Source organism: Amblyomma mixtum, chromosome 6 (assembly GCF_055824585.1).
Source record: "Amblyomma mixtum isolate Tamu chromosome 6, ASM5582458v1, whole genome shotgun sequence".
Taxonomy (NCBI): Eukaryota; Metazoa; Arthropoda; class Arachnida; order Ixodida; family Ixodidae; genus Amblyomma; species Amblyomma mixtum.
Genome location: NC_143017.1, coordinates 71,539,542 through 71,555,759, shown reverse-complemented (window position 1 = coordinate 71,555,759; position 16,218 = coordinate 71,539,542). Strand labels below are relative to the sequence as shown.

Below are 16,218 nucleotides of genomic sequence, written 5' to 3'. Positions count from 1 at the left end.
CGTCTTTGGGGTCAGTAGCCGAGCACCATAACCACTGAGCCACAGCGGCGGCACCTGTCAAGTGAAGGAACTCTCTCGAATGTTCGATGCAATGTCTAAGACACGTGTAACTATTAATGATGGTTAATGATAGTTAAGCATGACGCACATTTCGTGAAACTAGTTAACGTACGGGTAGTGATAGTTAACGCGACCTTAACTAGTACACTGATTAATTAGTGTTAGTTAAGGTACAGGCGCAGTGCAGTTCCACATTCCACTACTACTACTAATTACCAATGAGTCAGTTAGTCATTAATTGCAATGTAATAATGAAATCCCTTTATATCATGTTCCGATGTCTTTCGATTGCACCCGATTAAGTATCGATTGGCATATGCCCATATAAGGCACGCATTCGAAACGCGGACACATTTGCTAACACGTCTTGGTCACGACAGTACGAGGCATTAAAGGCTTTCGCCTTGATACCAAATAGAAACATCACCGGCAGCGTCTCAGCTATCCGTACAAGGCTGCCACCAGCAAGCCCCTGTAACGGTGATGAAGCTCCTGGCGCGCCTAGCCGCGCTGAAAAAGAAAAAAAAAATCGGCAGTGGCTTAGCTTTGCTATATGCGAGGCTATACGTAGCCTGAGGTACTGGTATGTCTTGGTCATGGAGTTCTTTCCTTTCTCCATGATCTTGGTTAAGCTTGTTGTTATTAGCTTGGTTTCCCCCCTGTTAAACCTTGAAAATCCGGTACATGTAACTGTGACTAAACTAAAGACCAGAAAATGTGCAATATCGATTGTCATTGGCAATCTCCTCGTGCATGCGCAGTAGCCCGCTGCGGCGAGCGGAGAGGTGTCCACATCTCGGTGGACACCTGAACCAGAGGGAAGGCGCATAACTGCCCTCTAGAAACAGTGAACACCTCAATCGTGCTTTAAGCTAAGTGGCGGTAGTGACAGGTGTGCGTTGTTGCGTGCTGTTGGCTTTGACAACGTTGTGCCAAAAACGCGGCGCTGAAGCCATAGGCCGTCGGCGTTCGTTGTGTTCATCGACATTGGCAACGTTTTACACATCATTTTAAGGAAAGGAAGTGCACATAATGGCTCCCGGGTCAGTGGACGCCACTTGCTCCTCGCGCATGCGCAGTATGGTCGATCAAGAGAGCACGCGAAACGGCGAGACTGTGGCCAATGTAGCTCATGCTACAAAAAGCACCGGGACACAAGCGGCGAAGTAGTGGCTGCCTAGACAACACTGCACTGCTGAAGTGGCTGTCTCTGCTAGGGACCCTACCTCTGCTGCTGCTAGCGGATGCGCCCTACAGGAGCCTGAATTTCAGTCTGGTATTTCACACACCGACCAACAGCTATTGTGCGAATCTGCATATAGCGCAAGTGCAGCCGCGAAGCGCGCTGTGTCGCCCAGTTCTGCCTCGTCTCTGGAGTGAGCAGACGCCGTCCCTGCCAGGCACAAGCCGCAAAGGAGGTCGAATCTCGGCGATCGAAGTCAAGCAGAAAGACTCTAGAGAGGCCTCACCCACTGGGCTGCTGCCGGGGCCGACGGGCAACATGGATGTCAGCATGGCCAAGCTTAACTTCGCGACACTGCTTCTGGTTTCCAGACCAGGCAAGAACGTTTTCGGGCAGTCTATAGTTCACCGCTGTGCAGAACACACAGAAAATGGCGATGTCAACAGAAAGGACCCTGCAGCCACTTATAGCAGAATACGACGTGTCAGTCTTTCATCATGTTCCTTTTTCCTGAAAGAGTTTCTTATTCAGGCCTGTTAGCAGAATGATGCAGAGGGGCGCTTTACATGTTGCAAATTCAGGCTGAATGGGGAATCGTGGTACTTGATCAAAGGGTATGCTTTTAATAATCGAAGCGAGCAGCTTTTTTTTCATAATATTGCGGCTATTCTTTACTATAATCGTTCCGTTTTCATATACAACTATAACTGCCTGTGTGATACAAATGATGTCCGCAGTGAGCCTAACCAGAATACCAATAAGAGTTCTGCAGAGCTATCATGCACCACTCTGCGGGGCTCCGTAGACTCTAATGTCGTCTGAACCAAACACCGTTGAAAAACTTCATGTAGCAGTGTCAGTTCGGCAGTCGAGTCAAATGACATTCGGGTGGAAGACATTTTTAGGGGCTGAAAAAATTACGTCCACAATTTTGGGAGTATTTGTGCCAGGGTTGACAAGCGCTCTGGTTGTTCTGTTCGTGATAAGCGGAAAGTGTGCAATGTGAATCATGTAAACCGGTACATCAAATGCGAAAAAGGTGTAGTGTACCAGATTCCGCTGTCTTGTGGGCGCAGTTATGTCGGCCAAACTGGCCGTTGCATGAATGTTCGCTTACAAGAGCACAACTTGTCGTTGGGAAAACCACCTTCTTTGAATCTTGCCAAGCACTGTATGGAATGCACGGGCTGTAAGCCTTTACTAGATAGAACAACTGTTTAGTTTAGGCATCCGAATTAATTGACAAGAGAGGTATCAGAAGCCTATTATACCCACAAAAACTAGCCTACAGTGACCCATCTGTTGTCCTGCATGAACGGAAATTTTCATATCTGGATGCGCACAAGTTTTGATGTTTTTTCCTTTGAGCATATATTTTCTGCGTTTGCGAATAAACGCTTAGTTGCGAGTCAGCGCTTGTGGTGTCTTCTTTGTCCTTGTCCTGTGTGTGCTGGAAATTTTCCAACATGCTTTACCACCTCGCTCGAATGTCAGTTTTACAACATTAATCCTGTTTCCGTGATCACACGGCTACTACGTTGCACAACATACTGTGCCTGTCCTTAGTTCAACCGAAATGGGCACTCTGGAAGATTTAATGCTTTGCGACAGCCAACAAGGATTTTAATGAGCACGAGAGGTCTCCTTTCGAGTCTTTCACATCCACGCGTTAACCACATTTGCAGCATGGGATGCTTGAACAGGAACCGAGGTATAGAGCTATTGTGATCTGTTCAGTAAGCTCCTACCATAAAAAGCAGACAAGGAGCTGCTGCTCACATGCCTTTATAACCTTCATGAGGTAGAATGAGAGGCTCCACGCATATGCACCAAGGGGACTGCTACTGTCAAATGCCATTTTCAAAAGCTTGATGCAAACGGAAAATTCTTTTGGAGTTCAAAGAATACTAAGTCTCTTTTTCAGGCGCTTCAAATACCGCTGATGCAGGGAATGATGGTTTCGTTTTATGGGGGTTTAATGGACCAAAGAGACTCAGTCTATGAAGAACGCCATAGTGAAGTGCTCTGGAAATTCCAACCACCTGGGGTTCTTTAATGTGCACTGACATCGAACAGTACACGGACCTCTAGAATTTTGCCCGCCACAGCTGGGATCGAGCCCGAGTCTTTTGGGTCAGCAGCAGAGCACCATAACCACCAAGCCACCGTGGCAGCCTCTTTCAGGAAACGAGTCTACGGCAAAAAGAATCATTGATAAACTGCCGCTTTCCCGGTTTTTCATGACCAGCATCAATGTTGGAATTCTGCCACAGTCATTAAAGAAAAGTCTGATGCAACTCCAAAGAGGGGTTATAAATAGAAACAGATTTGGGGGACACAACAGACCTATTATGATCTCACCAAATGGACTACGATTTGCACTCTCTACTGTAAATGAATGTTAGCAGAAGGGGCTCATGCAGGCAAATGAAGTAGGAACATACAACCGCAGCAGCACAATGTGCCTGCGAGTTGCTGCTTTGTCCCTCTGTGCATTCCCGCTTCCGTTGAGCTCAGTTCTTCACCAAGAATAAAAGCGTACTTGCTCCGCATGAATGTGTTACGTTTTGCATGCACATGATGAGAGAGTAAGCATTGTACTGCTGCCTGCATAGCCCTCCTGTATAGTTATAGATATCCACATATTTACATGAAAGATTGTTTAAAGGGGCCCAGAAACTCAATCTTAGTTAACTGTTTGCCTGTTGATTGCATACACCGAGTTACAATGGTGCTATTAGTGTCGGTAATACCGCGTATATTCCGTTTTTTAATATTTTGATGTCCTCTCAAAAACAACTGCATGGCGCCGATGGTGTCGCCACACAGTGGCGGGTTTTTAGCAGCGGATATGACATCACCTGGCACGAGCTTGATGATCGGACAAACAGTAAATATACCGCAAATTGTGTGAATAAATAGAGACACATTTTGTCACCTGTCTGCGTTTTATATTAGATCAACAAGAACACTTTGTCTTAGATAAAAGCCCTGTAAAGCCAGTAAAACAAAAATACACCACCAGGGGCGCTCTGGCATGGAAACAACGCTGCCAGTCTCAGCAGGAACGAGTTAGAGAGAGCAGGCAACCATTGAGTACAAACTTCCGCGACGTGCTCTGGCTGGCTGTTTTGATTGGTTGCGCCAGGTGCCGACATTGGGAGAGCGAAATAGGAGTGGGAAGCCCCGCCAAAATCGAGTTGGCAGCGTTTTGTTTGCTTGTATTTTGAAATTTCTTCACTGAATAACTCCCGTTCCTGTGCATCGATTCCTGTAATTCTTTTTAAGTCAGCATCTGTGTGACAAAGAACCCACCTGAAGTATAGCCGGTATCCCCCCAAGCAGTGTTTCGCAGCCCCTTTAAGATAGCCACTACTTTTCATTTACATAAGGCGACTGCCACCTTGCTGGTCGTCCACTTTAGCAAGTGCAAGGTAGCAATTAATGTGTCATATCAACAGTCTGAACACCTGCACAGCCACAAGACCTGGAACCCCCAAAAGACAGCAGCACAAATGAAATCAGGCAGAGATGAAGCACTGATTCAAATGTTTATTATGGTACAAAAAGATTTCACCGTGACGTGAGCACCGGAACCTTAGATGCATCACTACAATTAATGTCAATGCCCAAAGAAGTCCACACTCGATGACCTCAGTCAATTACAAAACAAGAAAAAAATGATTACACAAAGCTAAGCCCTGAGCTACTATCACACTTGATTACAAAAAGAAAAAAAAAGAAAATGCATAGCTACAGTCAATATCATGAAGTCACAACTTAGATAAAAGAAATATACAAAAAGCCACAAAAAATCTTAACACACAAAACTACAGCTGAAGCCTTTTTGCATCAGTACAACCTGCGAACTAATTATTTATCCAGGCTCGTTAAAAAGAAAAAGGCAACGTGGTTAGCAGCTGGTACAGCTAAAGGCTCCACAAACTAATGTGGTACGCAGCTGCATCAAAGGCAAAAAGAAACTTTAAAAAACAGAGAAAAAGGCAACGTGGTTAACAGCTGGTACAGCTAAAGGCTCCACAAACTAATGTGGTACGCAGCTGCATCAAAGGCAAAAAGAAACTTTAAAAAACAAAGAAAAAGGCAACATGGTCGAACAGCTGGTACAGCTAAAGGCTTCAAGCTGATGTGGCACACAGCTGCATCACAGGCAAAAAGACTTGCACCGCTGGCAAATTCAAGAGGCACCTCTTCCCATCCCTGAAAAAAAAAAAAAAGAAGAAAAGAAAATGCCCAATTTTCATGTTGCACTGTGGAAGGAACAAAAACTGCACTTCACACCACTAAAAGGCCAAAGCTTTCCCGTAATCAGACCAATAATACTGCAGATGTACAACACTGTGCCAAAGCTATCATTCACTCCCTGCAATGCACCATGCCCAATTTACACTGCTACACATACCCCAGAAGAAAAAAGAAAAACCTCTGAGAGGTAATAGTGAGCACTAAAGATGAGGCCATTTGGGATGACCGCTCCTGGTCCAAAAAACTGAATTATAAATGCAAAAAACGTCCCGGGGCAACACATGGGCCATGAGAGACGCTGAAGAGAGCTTCGGATTAATCTAAACTATCTAGTGTTCTATGTGTGCTGTCATCGCACAGCATGTTTATGCGTTTTGCCTCTATCGAAATAATGCGGTAGCGGCCTAGGCTGAACCTGTGATCTAGGGATCAGTAGCCATATACCAAATCCACTGAGCCACTGCAGCATGCAATTACACACGCTACACAAACCGGAGATGAAGCAAGAATGGCTCCTCTTCACAATGTTTCACAAACTATCTAGCTCTGCCATGCTCCAAGATCTTTCTTCAGAGAATGTCATAGCAAAGCCAACACGATAAAAAAAAAACATTCCAATAACAAGGTCAGATGCCCACAGCCATGGGACAAGAATAACCATGCACTGCCCGGCAGAGAAGTCAGTAGGAAAGAACCCGATTAAAACAAAGCCAAACAAACTGAAATGCGTGCACACTTACGCAAACAGAGTAACACAATGACAGGCATCGAAAAACTACACATATACAGTGCCGAGCACGAGCGCTTTGCTGTCATCTGTGGTTGTACTACACTGCATGCCCAATTCTGAACTGACGACACACATACATAACCTAAAAAGAAAAGGGTGAAGTAGAAAAGAAGAATACAGACGAGCACACTTATAATGAGCCTGATGGTTTTGCGGATTGCGTGTATTGTATCCGAGGTTCGTACGAAGTGGACTTCCCATGTTACAGGCAAAAATAAGAGACTCACAGTGTCAACCTACTATGTGCGTGTGTTTATTCACACTAGACCCTATTGCAGCGCTTTCCAAGTTCCCCAGAACAGTTTTATGCCCCGCACCGACAGCACTGCTGCCCACAAGTTGCTTTAGGGACATGGCATACATGACTAATCGTGGTGGAAGCCTCCATGGCCAAACTGGTGGTAGGTACGCCTCTTGGTCATCGTCAGCAGATTTACGGCAATGGGACAGTGTTCGTACTTCGTGAACTGTTATTGAAGGGATACTGAAGCAAAATCTTAAAACTGAACAAAAACGCTGAAAATAGATTCTCTGAATGTGATTACACCGAACTCTAGTCGTCACTGCACATATTTTTCAGCGGATGGTTTTATTTTAGATGTTTCATGAGCGCACGCCAAGCCCTCCTGGTCGGCGTGAGGTGAAGAGCATGACGTCATGGCACCCACCCGCGGCGACATATGGCGGCGCCCTTCGATGCATGAAACCCCGCTTTTGACTGGTTTCGTCGTTGTTACTCACTTCTTCAGCGCGTTCAGTGGCCATAAATGGGCCACCGGTCTTTCGCTTCGCCTCCTGTCGCCCATAAGAAAGCTCACGAGTAATAAATTTGCTGTATTTTTTTATTTCAAGTGAGGATTCTGCCCCCTTTAGGCTAAAAAGGGTGTCTGTCTGTTGACAACAATGCTTCCCCTCTAAACCACCAGATGGCACCACTAGTCTGAACATAGTCGCGCTTCTGTTTTAAAAGTGAGAATATTAGAAATGACGGAAGGTCCGGAAAAAGTAGCTGCATTTAGTGGATGTAAGCGCGCATACGGTTATGGTACGTAGACAACATCGATTAACATCTTGACATATCCGTGTACGCCGTGAGCAGACTACAGACATGGAAAAGCCGCGAGTAGCGATGGCAATCGTGCTTCTGCGGGAACGGTGGGCGCACGGGTGTAATGACGTCTAGTCGCAGCTTCCACAGGCGGCCACCAGGTGCAACGATACGGCAAATAAATTGCAAAAAAAAAAAGCGTGTTATCCGCCTTTTTCGCTAAAATGCTTGTCATATTTATCAATTTTAGCAGTCAAGCTCTTGTTTACATGTAAAAGAGCAGCTCCAAAAGTTTGGTTCAGTATCCCTTTAATGCAAAAGCATTTCTTGGCTATGTTCGCGGTTTCGTCTGCAGAAAGTGGACACAAAACATGACCACAGCCCTTGCGTCGTTTGCGCAATGATTATATGTGATAGAGGATGATAAAATGTCTGTGCATCAAATCTGGTTGATGTGGAGTAATTAGTTAATATATTAAAAGCAAAAAAGTCGATTAGATGTTGAAATAGTCCCGGACGTCAATATAGTGGCTGGACGTCAAAACTGTAGGAAAATATGCAACCCAGCTGGATGAAGGTTTGAAATAGATTAAAAAGTGATTAATTAATTAAATTTATGCCAAAGGTACACTATCAATCAAACTGTCACGCATCATCCAGACATTTGTGTTGTGCGCATGCACATTGTTGAGTTCGGCGAACACGAACCGGGGCAGCATTCCAAGAAGACACGAGTCATACAACAAAGGTGCAGCGGAGAACAGCGCCGACGGCAGTGGCCAAGCTTGCCCACTGGTCACCGGACGGAATGACGTGGTGAAAGGTCACACTGTGGATTTTACTTGAAAGGCGACTGTGACACTGACAGAGGTCCCGCGTTTCGGACATCAGGCGGGGGCGTACAAGGCTCCTCATTCACCTGCTGGGAAACGCAGCACAGTTCCTTTCCCACAGAGGCACCGATCTTAACACAGTGCTGAAGTCGACACGACAGCCTTCGATGACGTGTCTTTTCCCCCCCTGTCCACCGGCTGGGTAACAGCATGGCATTCCTTTCCCATGATGGCGCTGCACCTGGCAATTCGACACGACAGTGTTCGAGGACTGCTGGCATTTCGCCTTCCCATTGACCGAGCTGCAAGACAGCGAGAGAGACCAGCACTGCCCCCTGACGTGGGTGGTATCGCCAGTGCCCACAACTGTCCATCTGATTGGACATCGATCCCCGAACTTTATTCCCCAGTCAGGTATCTGGGGAATACGAAGGGTATTTAACGAGGTGTTGTTTGGCAACCGAAGCACTCCCATCTCATCTGTAAATATAAAATAAACCTTCTGTACAGTTTCCTCCATAACACAGTTCGACTCCGTCCTTCGGAGCCGGGACCTGCAGGGCTGAACGAGTCAGTCAATACCAGGACCCCTCCGTCTCAACACTGGTGGCAGCGGTGGGATTGAAGCGAAATCCTCAACAACATGTAGTTTCCAAAGGACTCTGCCTTGCTAGTCTTCGTGAGGAAACATGGCGGCTGCTGGTCGCTGTCTTCCATGCTCGGCCACTGAAGGCCTGTAACTGTAAACTTTCTGCACTTTTGAACAGCTTCTTTCAAGGCATGCGTTTTTGATGGCCGCATCTGGCAAAAAGCTTCGTTGGCGTTTCGTACAGTCCGTAAATTATTTTTGCTTTTTTGGGGGTTGTGTTCTTAGAAAGGGGGGAGGTGGTGTCACAGGGGCTTGGAGGCGCTCGTTGCTCTCCACTCCCGAGAAAAATGGAGGTTTTCCACTCCAGGGCCGAGTTTACAATGGCTCCTCATTCGCTGCAACCAAGTTTTGCAGCCACACTTGTTCGTTGTACCTGAGATGCAATGCCACTGCACTAATACGTAATTTGACGGTAGATCCATCTTTGTTCATAATAAGCAAGAGTTCATTATATCTGCGGCCGCCCTAAGTAGGCTCAACTTTACAACGAAAGCAGAGACAGTATGATTATGACAAACATAACCACAAGAGCAGTATTATTCTGAAATGCTCTTCATGCTCCTCCTACATTGGCATTTGCCTCGCTATAGTGGCTCAATGGTTGAAGTGCTCGGCTGCTGCATCCGAGGACACGGGTTAAATCCTGGTCACAGCAGCCGCGTTTCAACAGAAGTGAAACACAAGGTATACCTGTGTACCATGTGGTGCTAGTGCACATGGAAAGAACCACAGAGCCCTCCAATGCAGCCATCCTTCAGAGCCCATGAGCGATTCTGAGACAAAACACCATTTACCATTTTGCTATCCACAACCACAGGCAGCTGCATAAGCAATGATGTGCTTTTGGCTTCGGACTTTTCAGAACAAAGCATGTCCAATTTTTAATTTGTAGCGTTCCTAAGCTACAAGTCAGCTAGAAGGATCAGAGAGGTGGGCTTGAGACTAGCTTCGACCAGATGGGGTTCTTCCAATGAGTGCTGTCGTCACACAGCCCACGAACATTTTTGCTTTAACCTACATTGAAATGTAGCTGCTATGTAGCTATGCAAAGCAATAACACAGGGACACAAAATTATACTCCTTTGCCACGAAGTGCTTGTCCAGTAACTTCTTGCGTATGGAAATTTATCCCACTCAGTGCCTACGAAATACTGTAGGAGCAGTACGTTTAGTACACAAGCACAGTGCCATGCACGAAACACGACCCACTCGCTAAAAGACTGCGAAGTCGCTATCAGCCGGGAACAGCGGCAGGCAGGATTAGGCAGCACAGGCACAGTGCACATTCCCTAATCAAGTCAACTTAGGTCACTTTCCATTTTGGCCCCAGCATCACGTTGCAATTACCATACAGTTAAAACTGGATTTAACGAAGTTGAGGGGAGCCGTGAATTATTTCGTTAAATCGAGAACTTCGTTAAATTGAATGAGGCATTTCTTGGGCACATTTCTTGGGTTAGCACGTACCATTTTTCACTTTTCGTCGCACTCGCGCGTGACGAATTCACGCCGGTAGCACCGACCCAAAGGACGGTTCGGCTAGTGGCGCAACAAACTTCCCTAAATACCGCCGACGGGACCGCAAGCCACACAGCTAATGACAAATTGGCGCCAAAGTTGGTAATCATACAACTAGCGCTATCTTTGGGGGTTTTTTTTTGCCGCGGCAGCAATAACTACCCGTGGCCTCCGCGACAGCGAGCCGCCGGAGCCGATCGCAGAGGCCATAAACTACCGCAGTGGTAAGTGAAAGCTCGTTAATTCGACCCCCGTTAATTCAGAAAATTGGATAACTCGACGCGCACGCGAGTACCCTACAATTATACATAAGAGTCTATGGGGCGAAACTCTCGTTAATTCGAACAAATTTGGTCGTGCGTCGGTTAATTCGACTTCACTCCGCAGCACGCAAAGCCGGTGCGCCGAGAGCAAAAAGAAAAAAATACTGCCACGAGCGGCGCTACTGTACTGCTCATAGGCGATCCGTATGGTCATCGTCATCAGCAGCGTGAGAAAGGGCGAGGGAAGCGAGGTTAGCGGCGGCCGAAGCAGCTGGCGTCTTTTTTTTTTGTGCTTTGTTGTGTCGCAGCAGTGCGCTGCTTGTTGCTGTTTTGTTGCGACTGAGAGAAGGGTGAAAGGAAATTGCACCCTGCCTACTGGCTCAGCCCAGCCACCACCGCTGCCTAGTGCAGATAGAGGAGAGTTAAAAGATCAGAGGAAAGATAAGACGTGTGTCGCAGCAACAACCGCGAAGCTGGCTGAAAGAACAGATAAGCGGTCAAAGCCGCGCTCGCTTCACCTCCTCCCCGCGCTACTTTCGAGTGGGTAGCGCCAACACCACGACCGGCGCCGCTAGCGCGTATGAAAAGAAACAACAAAAATTCTTACTCGACAAGAAAGGCCCAAGGGGACTACAAATTTATTTTCCGCCAAAGAAGTCTGTGATCTTTGCCTGCGTGCGCTTTGTGAGCAACGGCCGCACCGATTTCTCGTAGGTCTGAAGATGCTCCGCGCTGTTACCGCTGGCTCGCAATCAATAAATTTTAGGGTGCTGTCTACAAAATAGACCAAAAATTAACACTTTTTCACCTTTATTTCTCGAAAAAAGGTTCATTAAATCGGGACAGATCACGGAATCGGTTTCGTTATTTCGGGTTAGTCAAAGCATTGAACCCTATGGGCGTCTGAGGGGGAATTAGGATACCTTCGTTAAATCGAGTTTTGACTGTATTCTGATTCCAGCTGCACGTCAACCTTGTTGCTGTGAGCACATTTTCTTTCAGCTCCTACGCTAGCAACAGCTGAGAGGCAAGGCTAATGACAAGAAACAAAAAATCTGTTGCTTGCTCTCAGTTTCGCTTGCTTGCATCCTCAATGAGATATGAATGGTGCATCTAGATACGTGCATCATCTCAGTGCACCTCATACCTTCAGAAGAGTTGAGTGGGCTTTTCTCATGTTGAATTCACTCAAGCAGTGGTAGTTCACCGTATCACCCCACCACCTACCATCACCACTTGCCTTGTACACAACACGCTGCACTTGCACCACCCTCTCGTGAATTCATGGTTTGGTTTATGGTTTGGTTTATGGGGTTTAACGTCCCAAAGCGACTAAGGCTATGAGAGACGCCGTAGTGAAGGGCTCCGGAAATTTCGACCACCTGGGGTTCTTTAACGTGCTGTTAAGAGTGGACAACGTGGTCCTGAGAGCCGGGTGTGTCTCATCGCAAAGCAAGGGATATGACGAGGCCTGGCGCCGGCGGCAGAAGCATTGACGACGACGGACGGGGTTGTTGCACTCCAAATCACCGAACCGATCGAAGGGCGCTGTGTCCCACGGACCTGGGAGAAATTACTGTCAGACGAGTGTCGTCGTTAGGCAAAGATGCGGCGACAGCTTGCGACAGCAGCGGCAACGGTGAAAGCAGAGATGCACAGCAGCACGGCGGAAGCAGCGGTATACGTTGGCCGAGTCGGCCTTCGGGTCACCGGACTGGATGATGCTACGCAAGGTCACGCTGAGCGAGGCTGCTAATTGAAAGACGCTGTGTCGAAGGAGTCTCGTGCTTCGGCCATCCGGCGGGGGAGTTCGAGAAGGTTCAACCACCTGCGAGAAGACTGCGGGATTCTGCTTTCCCACGGAGGCAACTCACAGAAAACGTGCGGCAGTGGTCAAGGTGACGCATCTGTGTTTGATGACTGTCTTCCCCTTCTCATCCCCCGAGCTGTGAGAGAGCGAGAGAGCTTCAGCACCGCCCCTTGCCGTGGGTGGTACCGTCAGCGTCATCAATGGCCCATCCGATTGGACAACGTTGTTCGAACTAAGTTCCCCGGTCAGGGATCTGGGGAACGCGAACCGTATTTAACGGGATGTTGTTGTGTGATCGGAGCATTGCATTGCATTCGATTCGATTCCATTCTCTTCTGTAAATATGTAGAATAAACCCTTCTGTACAGTTTCCTCGATAACGCAGTCCGACATCGTCATTCGGAGCCGGTACCTGCGGGGCTAAACGAGTTAGTCATCTCCAGGACCCCTCCGTCTTCAACTCTGGTTCCAGCGGTGGGATAGAAGCCCCATCTTTAACACTGGTTCCAGCGGTGGGCGTGTGGCCCCACTTCCAACACTGGTGGCAGCGGTGGGATGGACCGTGCGACATCGTGCTTTCTCCACGGGTGAGCGTTTTGGCTTTTGTTATGGGATTCGCCAGGCTTTAAGATTCAGAGAATAATCTTGACTGGGAATCAGGGCTTTGTCGTTTGAGAGGGGTTATTCTCAAGGCATTGTTGTGTTAGCAGAGCCAAAGCGGAGAAAGCGTTGTCATGGACCTAATGAGGTTGTACAAGTCGGACTTGCTGTTGATATGCGAGGAACTGTCGGTTGAAGTGCCTAGCAAACTAACCAAAATTGAATTGGGCGAATTCATTCTTAAACAAGTCAAGCATAACGATCAGTTGCTGGTAGATACGTGGAATTTGGTACAAGGGGAAAAAGCCCGTAAAGAAAAAGCAAAAGCCGAACAGGGGGTAAAAGCCCGCAAAGAAAAACACGACCAAGAGGCTAAAGAGAAAGCCGAGCGGGAGAAAATAGCAGCTGATCGGGAGTGGGAAAAAGAGAAGGAACGGCAACGGCAACAGTGGAAGGTTGAAATTGAAACAAGGAAACTAAAGATATTAGAACTTCAAAACGAAATACGAAGAAAGGGCGGTAGTGTGAGAGCCGGAACTCCTGAAAGAGCAAGCGATGCTTATGAAATAGGTCCGCAGGCAAGACCCGCAAAGTCTGTGACCGTAGCCGCGTTGGTAAATCGCGACACCGACACCACGAGGGAAGTGGCAGAGAACGCGTTCAACCGGTGCGGTAGTCCAAGGAATGCCGCAGAATCCGAGACCGTGTCCAGTGTAGTTGGACGTAATGCTAAGAAAGAGCATTCCGAGATAGCGTCTCAACGACACGAGTGCGAGGATTCTCCTCCAGGTGAGGCAGGAGTGGCAACGGACAACTTTGTCGGGACTGTTACGAGCGCGACCCTTTCAGTAGAGTTGATACAGGCGTCAAACCGGCAGGACCGCGAAAAGGGAGATTTTAATATCGGAAAAGGTTTCGAGGTAGAAACAGCGGAAACCCCCTTTGAGAGTAACAACCGCGGTAAGAGCGAGTTGGGATGTCACAGTGGCTTCAGTGACAAAGGCTCCGGAGAGGCTACCTTGGCAATGCTGGCGCAAGCAGAAGGCGAGGCTGCCGAGCAAAAGGACAGCCAGGCGGGCTCAGTTGTAGCTGAGCACTGCAGTAGAGAGAATGGCGCGCAGAGCGACAGCCAGGCGGGCTCAGTTGTGGCTGAGCACTGCAATGTAGACAATGGCGCGCAGAGCGACAGCCAGGCGGGCTCAGTTGTAGCTGAGCACTGCAATGTAGACAATGGCGCGCAGAGCGACAGCCAGGCGGGCTCAGTTGTAGCTGAGCACTGCAATGTAGACAATGGCGCGCAGAGCGACAGCCAGGCGGGCTCAGTTGTGGCTGAGCATTGCAATGCAGAGAATGGCGCGCAGAGCGACAGGCATGGAGAGGACAACTCCCGATGGAATGAGCTGGGGATCTCAGGGGCAGTTTCATGTCCGTCTGTCAGCTGCGTGGATCTGGCACTCTGCTGCGAAGGCACAGAGGCCAGTTTGGAATTTGAGGAAAATTTCCGAGGTGCGACGGAAAGACTAGAGATAGCTAGTTGTCATCAGGAGACGCACGCGACACAGTCTAGGCGCAGAAAAAGAACAAGGGCAAGAACCAAGAGAAAACGAATCAAATTCAAAGCCCTAGATTCGGTTGCGCGCACAGGTGCGAAAGAAAGAAATGCGGTGGAAGGAAAGGCGAAGCCTTCCCGCGTTGCGCCTCCTAGACTTGCAACTGCAGTTAATGATCTGGCGACATGTGCAGCTCGTTCGAGGGTTGACTGCAGCAACGGAAAAGGAAGTGTGCGTTTTCCGACCAGAACAGGCGCGAAGTGCTTCAAGGGGCATCGGCCTGTAAGAAAGCCTAGACGGGACAAAAAGCCAGTTAGAAAAAAAGCAAAGCGGCCCAAGAGATCAGAAAGCGCAAGGTTGCGCGGTACTCGGCGTATGCGAACGCAGGCGTCGAACAACCGAGACGACACATGCAGGCGTGTTCGGCGGGCGCACTTGAAAAGGAATCGTCCTTCACATTTGGCACCGCATTCTAGGAAGCGCGCATGGCGAATGGGTAGCCGAGCTTCCTGCGTGGGGCGAGAGAAAGAGGTACCTTCTCGCGCTGGTCACTGCTCGTTGTCCAGAGCCAGAGTCGGTTATCGACATTGTAGGAGCGACCAAGGTTTTCGGAGAGCCTCGAGGGGGCGCGGAAACGACAGGGAGAGTCGGATATCGTTTTTTTCTGCAGCCTTTTGTCACGAGTTGACCGCAGTACAATCAGTCAAAGCGCGACCGCGGCGGGCGCGTCTGAAAGACTAATCCTTTCAACTCGGCGGCGGGGAGTCAGCTTTCCCCCCCGCGTGGCGATTCGAAGTAGCTGTTTCTTTTTTTTTTTATTCCTCTTTTTTTTTCTGTGTGTGTTTATGAAATCAGGCAGGGAAAGGCTAATTTTGAGTTAAAACAAGTTGATCGGAGGTTACTGTTTTTTTCCTTACCTTAGACAAAGGCTATGGTGTCACTGAGTTAGAAATCACAGGTGTTGATTTCCCATGCTACCAAGAGATAAGGGCACTCACAGGAGTGCAGCTCGCGTAGAACTACGCTTAGAGTCGCGTAGACGGAGATTTGATCCCTTAATTGTCTGACACCTTACCAAAGGGAGCCTCACTGACATACACTGAAATGACCGAAGAGAAAACTCGTCTGGGGGAAGCGCTCGTGCCCAGACCTTTGATTCGGGCCACTTATTTTGTTAAAGAAGTTCAGTGTGACGCCAGTGATAGAGGACTGGGTGCTATTTTAAGTCAAGTTGGCGACGGCCACGAAGAGCACCATGTTCAGTACGTTAGCCGCAGGCTGACCTGTAGAGAAGAAGTGTTAAGCGCTTTAGACAAAGAGCGCGCGTTTGGTCTAGGCGGCACAGATGTTGTCGGGTTACCAGAGTTACTTGAACGGCGCTAAGTTCATATTTGAGACTGACCACCGTCTCAAACGTGCTTATGACAGTTTTGTCCCCCCCAAAAATGGTCGCTTGCTTAGATGGAGTGCTGCTCTCTAAAAACAGAATTTCTCGATGCGTTTCAGGAACTGAAAACCGCACGGAAATGCTGATGGATTCAGCCGATTGTTGTAGACAGGAGTACTTGGTAGGACCACCTACTGTGTGTGGGTTTTTGTTTTTAACCTTGGTCCAAGCAGTCCGTCTTTGGCGATTTCAAATGGGATA

At 48.2% G+C, this 16,218-nt stretch overlaps 1 protein-coding gene across 3 annotated transcripts in view; it reads right to left on the bottom strand.

Annotated features, from left to right (window-relative positions):
• Positions 1–4,780: 4,780 nt before the first annotated feature.
• Positions 4,781–16,218, bottom strand: part of LOC149339352 (protein maelstrom homolog) — a 39,405-nt gene continuing 27,967 nt past the window's right edge. For all 3 annotated transcript variants that reach the window (XM_089548101.1, XM_089548099.1, XM_089548100.1), the window contains exon 13: positions 4,781–5,464. In XM_089548101.1, coding sequence (XP_089404227.1) covers positions 5,442–5,464 — 23 coding nt within the window. In that variant the 3' untranslated portion in view covers positions 4,781–5,441. The remainder of the gene's footprint in view (positions 5,465–16,218) is intronic.